We start from the raw sequence: 8,376 nt of genomic DNA, 5'->3' as shown, positions 1-8,376 counted from the left end.
CAGGGCCTGCTCCAGGGAGGTTAATTTTCCGGCCTGCCACCCAGCCCCTCCCCATGCAGGGATCTCTGGCCAGGGCTGCTGGTGGAGAGCTCCGTTCTAGGACATTTCCCCAGGGGGTGGTGGGAGGAACCCAGCCGGTCGTGGCCTGGGGGGTGGATGGGATGGACCTGGCCGGTCGTGGCCTGGGGGGGTGGATGGGATGGACCTGGCTAGTTGTGGCCCAGCGGTGGGTGAGAGGGACTCGGCTGATTGTGGCCCCGGAGGGTGGTGGGACAGACCCGGCTGGTCGTGGCCCAGGGTGAGGGTGGGACAGACCTGGACGGTCTGGCCTAGGGGTAGGTGGGACGGACCCGGCTGGTCGTGGCCTTGGAGGGGGTGGGATGGACCCGGCCGGTCGTGGCCCTCGGGGTGGATGGGACAGACCCAGCTGGTTGTGGCCCGGGGGGTGGTGGGACGGACCCAGCCGGTCGTGGCCCAGGGGACGGGTGGGACAGACCCGGCCGGTTGTGGCCCGGGGGGTGGTGGGACGGACCCAGCCGGTTGTCGCCTTAGGGGTGGTGGGACGGACCCAGCTGGTCGTGGCCCGGGGGGCGGGTGGGACGGACCCGGCCGGTCACAATGCACCAGCTGGGATTTCTCCCTGTGCTCTTTGTCTGTTTTGTTCGTCACTGGGATACAGCCGGGCCGAGATCCCGCAGCCCTCGGGCACCCAGCCAGGCCAGCTGGAGACATCCCCAAATTTTGTGCTGGGCTGGCGGCAGCAGTGTCCAATCGGGGTCGGCTGGCTGCTCGGAGCCAGCCAATGGGAGCTGGCCACAAGGTATATATGGGCAGCTCCCCCGCTGTTGTCCTGGGTCACCTGTTGCGCTGGAGTAGAGGAGTCCCCGTCCTTCTGCTGATCAGGTAACCCCTGGCGCGGACCTGCGAGGCAGCAGCTGATGGAGCCCAGGAGGGGGATGGGGCATGGGGGGACGGGACAGGTGTCTGTGCCGTCCTTGGGCAGGGCAAGCAGAGAGTGCCCAGGGGCTGCTGGGCAGGGGCTGGGCGGATGGGTGGGTGCTGGGTGTTCCCAGGCTGGGGACCACAGGGAAAGGGGGCCCTGTGGGTGCAGTGTGCAAGGGGAGTCAAATGTCAATGCCCCCATCGGCTTCCTGGAGGGAAGGGGAAGCCTCCTGAGGGGAGATGGGGGGGCCCAGCAGGGTGGTTGGTGGCCAAGGTGCCCCCATGGAGGTGGAGGGGCTGCAGGGCCAGTGGTTGGTGCTTGGGGCATGCCCAGGGATGGCCCTTGGTTGCTGGTGACCTGTTTGACCTTGGCAGTGTCTCTGGGTCCCTGGGGGATGGTGGAGGGGCTGTGTGCAGGGTCTCTCTGCTCCCAGAGCCCTGTGGGCCGGGGCCCCATACCGGACCCTGCTGGGTCCCTCTGCTCCCAGAGCCCTGTGGCCTGGTGCCTCGGGGCCCCATATCGGAGCCCGCCGGGTCCTGGCTCCAGGAACGCTGATCCATGCAAACGCAACCCCTGGAATGTGGGCTTAGCTGGCAGCTGCGGCTGCTCCCGGCAGATGCCCGGGGCCCTCTCGGGACAAGGGCAGGGGCTAAAAATAACCAACCCGGAGCAGCAGCTGAAAAAGAACCCAACTTTCCATTGGCAGCAACTAGATACGTCCCCTCCCCCTCGGCTGCCCCTCCTCCCCACCGGTGCATCGCCTCTGACCTCTGCCTGCCTGCCCCTGCTGTCCCATGGGCATCCACCCGCCAGCCCCTGGGCATGATGGCTGCCACCGTGCTGTGCCACAACGATGCTCACCCTGGCCCAGCCAGGGGTGCCCCCTGCCCTGACAGTGGGGTGCTGGGCTCTGCCAGAGGCTGACACTGACTCTCCTGTTCCAGGAGCCCGAGCCCTTGCCTGGGGGGACCGCCCCTTGCTGGCCCCAGCTGCCCTCCTCTGTCCTCCGTCTCTTTCCCGGGCAAGCAGGTCCCCTGGCCTCCACCTCTCGCTTTGTTCTCCAACACCTCCGGCTGGCTCTGGCAGAGAATGGGCCCCGGCCATCAGTGGCCAGGCTACAGAGTGTCGGCCATTGTCTGTGCCCAGGCCGCCAGCCGGCCGTCACACCTGCCCGCTAGGGGTCTCTGCAACTATCACATACCCTTGTCCCACCATCTAGATCCTTGAGTAACACAGGGGAAACCGAGGCACACACAGTATTCAGACAAAACATTAAGAACTTTCCGACTTTGTCACAGGGGATCACCCTGACTTAGGTGCCTCCACCCCCCAGGAGACCTCAGGCTGGTGCAACTAACACAGGATGCCTGGGCCCTGGAGGGAGCAGTGGGATGTACCCCTCTGTCTGGGGGGGAGGCTACGCCCCCCCAGCAGGGTTGCTCTGCTGTCGGGCCCAGGCGGGTGGGGAGATGGGCATGGGAGGCTGGCGGGATCAGCCCTCTGGGCATGGCAGAGGGGGGCTTTGGCCAGCAGCCCTTGGCTCCAGCCGGCGGCTGCCCCCAGGACTCAGCAGGTCCCTGTTCCCGCAGGACTCGCCCCCGCCCGCCATCATGCCGTTCGGGAACACCCACAACAAGTACAAGCTGAACTTCTCCGCGGAGGAGGAGTTCCCCGACCTCACCAAGCACAACAACCACATGGCCAAGGCCCTCACCCTGGACATCTACAAGAAGCTGCGAGACAAGGAGACCCCCAGCGGCTTCACCCTGGATGACATCATCCAGACCGGGGTGGACAACCCAGGTGGGCGCCGGCGGAGCCCCACTCCCAGGGCCAGACGTGTTATCTGTGACAGGGCTCTGACCCCCGCCCCCGAGAACCTCCTGCCCTTCACTCCCCACCGCCCTCGGCTCTCTCGCTGCTTTGGACCCAGTCTAGCTGGGCATGGCAGCGGCTGTCCCCAGCCTCCCTGAGCCCTGACTCCCCAGCCCCGCCACCCGGGGGTGGGGCAGCACCCATGCCATCCACCGTGGTACTGAGCACGGCCCTGCCGGGGGTGAGCCAGGATGGGGCCTGGGAGGTGCCTGCCACTGAGCGGGGCGACGGCCTTGCAGACACCTGGCCTTGGCCCCTGGCGGGGGGCGGCACTGGGGGGAGCCACCTCCTGTGAGCTCATTTCCCCCCCCGCCCAGTGCCTCCAGGGACCCGTTAGCCCCCCCCCCCCCGTCACTGCAGCTGCCCAGCCTGGCTCCCCCCCCCGGTGCAGGCTGCTGGAGGCTACCCCCCCCCCCCGGTGTCCCTTGGCCTCCCACACAGCCACCGGCAAAGGGACAGGCCGCCTGGGCGGGGGGGAGGGGGAGTGACCCCCCTGAGCCTAGTGCAGAGGGGCTGAGCCCTTCCTGCTGCCCCCCCACTGCCCAGGGGCCTGGTTCCTGGCCTGGCCGCCCCCTCGCTGGGGAATGGGCCCAACTCACCTACCAAGGAGCAGCAGGGTGGGATGCCATCCAGCTGCACCCTACGGCAGGCCCTGTGCCCCATGGCCCCTCCCAACCTGCCCAGTCTAACCCCCCCGCGCTGCCTGCAGGGCACCCCTTCATCATGACGGTGGGCTGCGTGTCCGGGGACGAGGAGTCCTACACTGTCTTCAAGGACCTGTTTGACCCCATCATCCAGGACCGGCACGGCGGCTACAAGCCCACGGACAAGCATAAGACCGACCTGAACCACGAGAACCTGAAGGTGTGAGCGGGGGTCAGGGGTTGGGGGGGCCTGGGATGGGGGATGGAATGGGGGTGGAGGGACTGGTGTGGGGGTTGGGACGGGGGATGGAGCAGGGGTCGGAGGGGCTGTGATGAGGGATGGAGTGGGGGTTGGGGGGCCTGGGACGGGGGATGGAGGGGGGGGGGGGGGGTGGGGGGGGGGGGGCCTGGCTCAGCTGGGGGCCAGCGGCTCGGGCAAGGCCCAGCCTGCGGGGACCAGGTGCTCTGGGGGGCCATCCTGGGGCATTACAGGGTCTGGTTCCCTCTGGCTCACGCAGGGCGGAGACGACCTGGACCCCAACTACGTGCTGAGCAGCCGGGTGCGCACTGGGCGCAGCATCAAGGGGTACACGCTGCCCCCCCACTGCAGCCGCGGGGAGCGCCGCGCCATCGAGAAGCTCTCTGTCACTGGTAGGGAGCTGGGGCCAGGCCCCATCCGAGAAGTAACTGGGATGGGGCGGGGGACAACGGGACAGGCTGGGGGCAGGGCACCTGCAGGCCAGCACTCAGGTGTGCTGGTAGGGGGGGCTTGGGGAAGGGCTGGGTGCTCAGTGGGTTGGGGGGGTCCCCACAGGCCGTGAGCTGAACATGTCTCATGGGGGGGGGGAAGGTGTCCCCTGGGCCAGGCCGTTGGTGAGGTGAGCCGCTGTCACCGGCTGTGAGGGGGGTGCCTGCTTACTGTTTATGGGGCATGTGGGGGAAGGGATCCTGCTGGTTGGGGGGGGGGTTGGGCGGGTGGCACTGGGCAGCTGAGATGGGGCTGTAGGGGCCATGAATGGGGTGTGGGGAGTGTGGGGGTTGGGTGCAGGGAGCAGGGCAGTGGGGTGCTCAGGGGGTTGGGCGCTGGGGGAAGGGAAGGGCTGGGCACTGAGTGCAGGGGAGTAGCGGGGCTGGGTGCAGGGGAGCAGGGTAGTGGGGCATTGAGGCGGCTGGGCACTGGGGAGCAGGGGCGGTGTGATATTGAGGGCGCTGGGTGCAGGGGAGCAGGGCGTTGAGGGTGCTGGGCCACTGGGTGCAGGGGAGTAGGAGGGGTTGGGGCGCTGGGGGCTGAGTGCAGGGGAGTTGGGTACAGGGGAGCAGGGAGAGTTGGGTGCTGGGAGTGGGGTAGTGGGACGCTGAGGGGTTTGGGCACTGGGAGGCTGAGTGCAGGGAAGGGAGGATTTGGGCACTGGGTGCAGGGGAGTAGGAGGGGTTGGGTGCAGGGCAGCGGTGCAGGGGAGTAGGAGGGGTTGGCTGGTGGGTGCAGGGGAGCGAGGGAGGTTGGGTGGTGCATGTGGAGAAGTGGGGGGTTGGGAGCAGGGCAGTGGGGTGCTGAGGGGGTTGGGCTCTGGAGCAGAGGAGCTGTGGGGCTGGGGAACGGAGCCAGGACCGGGGCTGACCCCTGCTCTCTCCCCAGCCCTGAACAGCCTGACCGGGGAGTTCAAGGGCAAGTACTACCCCCTGAAGGACATGAGCGACAAGGAGCAGCAGCAGCTGATAGACGACCACTTCCTGTTCGACAAGCCCATCTCGCCCCTGCTGCTGGCCTCAGGCATGGCCCGCGACTGGCCCGATGCCAGGGGCATATGGTGAGCACCAGGGCCCCCAGTGCCACTGGAGGGGGAGTCTGGGCAGGGGGATTCAGTGCCAGGACTCCTGGGTTCTATCCCTGGCTCTGGGAGGGGAGTGGGGTCTAGTGGTTAGAGCAGGGGAGCTGGGAGCCAGGACTCCTGGGTTTTATGCACAGCTCTGTAATGGGCTGCTAAACTGTTATGTAGTTTCACCTCCAGGTGGCGCTGCATGCTCCTTCCCTTATCCCTGCTCCCCTGGGCCCTAGGGCAGAGCATTCGGGGGTCTGAGAGTCGGGGAAGGATGCCCTGTAGCCCGTCCGTCCCTGGTACAGGGCTGCCCAGCTCAGAGCGGTCCTGCAGCCCAGCAGGTACAAGACGGACTGGCAGATTCTGGCCCAGAGGCCAGGGCCCTTTCCCCAGCTCCGCAGCAGCTGTGACAAGGGGGCGCTGGCGCTGCCTGGCCTGTGGGGGGCGAGGGCTGATTGGGTGGAGGGGGCGAATGGGGCAGGGCTGGGGGGCTGGAGAGGAGTCCCAGCCCTGGGTGTGCTGGCTGTGCCAGGCTGGGCAGAGGGGCCATGCCAGGGCTCAGGCTGTGCCGGTGCCATCACACCGCGCTCTGGGTTGCAGGCACAATGACAACAAGAGCTTCCTGGTGTGGGTGAACGAGGAGGACCATCTGCGTGTCATCTCCATGGAGAAGGGCGGCAACATGAAGGAGGTGTTCCGGCGCTTCTGTGTCGGGCTGCAGAAGGTAAGCGCCCTGCGCCCCCAACCTGGGAGACAGCCCAGCAGTCCTGGCTCCCAGCCCCCTGCTCCAAGCCACGAGACCCCACGTCACCAGACCAGAGAGACAGCCCAGCAGTCTTGGCTGCCAGATGCTGCTCTAACCACTAGACCCCTCTCCTCTCCCAGAGCTGGGATAGAACCCAGGAGTCCTGGCACCCAGCTCCCATTCTAAGCCCTAGGCCCCACTGCCCACCCTGGTGCTGGGAGTGGGGGCGAGGGCCGGCCAGCTAGTGTACGGGCACACGCCAGGTGAGCGGCTGCTGCACGGCCCCCTGCAGGCATGGCCCCGCCGGAGGAGAGTTTCCTGGGAGAGATGCCCAGTGCCCTGGGAACTTGAGTTCGGAGCATCTTTTTACCCTTCCCTGCCCAGCTCGGGTGCCAGCTGGTGGGGGCATCCCTGGCCCTGCTGGGATTGTTATTAGGGGGTAGGCCCTGGCTGGAAGGGGGTGGTTAGCAGAGGGTCTGTCTGGTCCTGGCTGGGGGTCATTGCAGGGGGGCTAGTCCTCACTGGGGTGTGTTGGGTGGAGGGTTGTTGGAAGGCCTGTGGCTGTCCTGGCCCTGGCGGGGAGTGCGGGGGGCTGGCTGGACCCTGGCTGGGGCAGGGAGCTGTTGGGGAAGGGGCTGGCCGGACCCTGGCTGGGAGGTGTGGGGGAGGGCAGGGGGGCTGGCCTGACCCTGGCTGGGAGTTGGGGTGTGTGGGGGGTGGGGGCTGGCCTGACCCTGGCTGGGGGGCGCTGGGCTGACAGGCTCTCTCCCTACCCTGCAGATCGAGGAGATCTTTAAGAAGGCCGGCCACCCCTTCATGTGGAACGAGCACCTGGGCTACGTTCTGACCTGCCCCTCCAATCTGGGCACCGGCCTGCGGGGCGGGGTCCATGTCAAGCTCCCCCACCTCAGCAAGCACCCCAAGTTTGAGGAGACCCTCAAGAGGCTGCGGCTGCAGAAGCGCGGCACAGGTGAGGGGCGGGGGCCACAAGTGGGTGTAGGGTGGGGCTGGGGTATGGGGGGCAGGGCTGGAGACACAAGTAGGTGTGGGTTTACCGGGGGCTCGGGTTCTAGGGAGTATAGATGGGGCTACAGGTGTGTGTGGGTAGGGCTGGGGTTACAGATGAGGGTGGGGGGCATAGGGTTGGGGGAGGATGGGGGCACAGAGTTGGGGCAGGGGACACAGGTGTGGGGAGCAGGGGTAGGGCTGGGGTTACAGGTGGGGAGAGGGCAGGGCTGAGCCCAGCAGGGGCTGTGTGTGACTGCGGTGGGGCCCTGCCCATCCCCCAGGCAGAGCCGTGTCCCGCTACCCTCAGCCCCTGGGGTGCCCTCAAGCCGGTGTGCTGCGCTGAGGGGCGTCTGAGAGGCTCTGGGTGAGACCTGGAGCGCGCAGCCTGGACGCCAGGAGTGGGGGGCAACCAGGCAGCTGTGACCGGGGGTGGGGGGCAGGAAATACGCTGGGCCATGGCTGCTGCATGGGGTCTCCAGGGGCCTGGCAGCTGCGGGCAGAGAGGCCAGGCTAGCGCGGTGGGGCCAGGAGGCTGGTGGGGCCGCTCCGCTGCAGTGGGGTCTGGGCTCAGCTGCATGGCGCTGTGCCCCCCCAGGTGGCGTGGACACCGAGGCCGTAGGTGCCGTGTTCGACATCTCCAACGCCGACCGGCTGGGCTTCTCCGAGGTGGAGCAGGTGCAGATGGTGGTGGACGGCGTCAAGCTCATGGTGGAGATGGAGAAGAAGCTGGAAAAGGGCCAGGCCATCGACGACATGGTCCCAGCCCAGAAGTAGGCGCCTGCCCCCCGCCAGCGGGCACGTGTGACCTAATAAAGTAACAGTGGCCACCTGGCAGCCTGGTCTGTGTCCATGGGGGTCCGGGCGGGAGCGCAGGTGGGGAGAACAGCCCATAATTCCAGGCGGTCTGGCGGGCAGCACGTCCCAGTGCCAGCCATGGGGCTCCGGGGCAAGGGGCTGTCATACTCCTCTCCCCCTCCAGCTCTTGTGCTCTGGGGAAGGTTGGGCAGGAACCGCCTCCCCAACTCCCAGGTGCGTGGGTGCTGGGCCAAGTCCCTGGCTGTGGAGGGCCCTGAGCTTGGAGGGGGTCCCACGCCTGACAGGGGCAGGCCACACATCCGCCAGCTGCTCTGCTCGGCTGGGGGGTCACTGAGCACCCAGGGCTGGAGCCCCCCTGCTGTGCACTGGCCTCAAGCTGTTTGCCCCCCATGGGCATCTCAGCCCCCCTTATCTCCAAGTGCACCTGGGGGGCAGCTGCCAACTGTTTCCCAAGCCCCAGAGCTGAGCCGCTCCCCACTCTGCCTGGCCTCATCTGAGCTTGTGTGACAGGGGCTGTGGTCTGGGCAG

At 67.5% G+C, this 8,376-nt stretch overlaps 1 protein-coding gene across 2 annotated transcripts; it reads left to right on the top strand.

Moving 5' to 3' along the window:
• The first annotated feature begins 811 nt into the window (after positions 1-811).
• On the top strand, positions 812-7,864 carry CKM (creatine kinase, M-type). Of its 2 annotated transcripts, XM_026658883.2 has the most exons (8): positions 812-903; positions 2,533-2,746; positions 3,528-3,682; positions 3,981-4,113; positions 5,099-5,270; positions 5,880-6,003; positions 6,805-6,994; positions 7,628-7,806. In XM_026658883.2, the coding sequence occupies exons 2-8, from the start codon at positions 2,554-2,556 to the stop codon at positions 7,804-7,806; spliced, it is 1,146 nt and encodes a 381-aa protein (XP_026514668.1). In that variant the 5' UTR covers positions 812-903; positions 2,533-2,553. The 2 variants fall into 2 exon arrangements, with proteins under 2 accessions (XP_026514668.1, XP_026514669.1); XM_026658884.1 differs by lacking the exon at positions 812-903 and having other exon boundaries at positions 2,554-2,746; positions 7,628-7,864.
• Positions 7,865-8,376: the final 512 nt, after the last annotated feature.

Source organism: Terrapene carolina, unplaced genomic scaffold, assembly GCF_002925995.2.
Source record: "Terrapene carolina triunguis isolate 2854851 unplaced genomic scaffold, T_m_triunguis-2.0 Scaffold517, whole genome shotgun sequence".
Taxonomy (NCBI): domain Eukaryota; kingdom Metazoa; phylum Chordata; order Testudines; family Emydidae; genus Terrapene; species Terrapene triunguis.
The sequence above is the reverse complement of the archived record's forward strand: the minus strand, read 5'-3'. Positions and strand labels throughout refer to the sequence as shown.

What these genes read in the sequence shown, in the direction of transcription:
- CKM (XM_026658884.1), top strand. Translation starts at nt 2,554, where the DNA reads ATGCCGTTCGGGAACACCCACAACAAGTACAAGCTGAACTTCTCCGCG. An exon ending in CGAGAAGCTCTCTGTCACTG is followed by an intron (nt 4,114 to 5,098) that starts GTAGGGAGCTGG and finishes CTCTCTCCCCAG; the next exon opens with CCCTGAACAGCCTGACCGGG. An exon ending in GCTGCAGAAGCGCGGCACAG is followed by an intron (nt 6,995 to 7,627) that starts GTGAGGGGCGGG and finishes GTGCCCCCCCAG; the next exon opens with GTGGCGTGGACACCGAGGCC.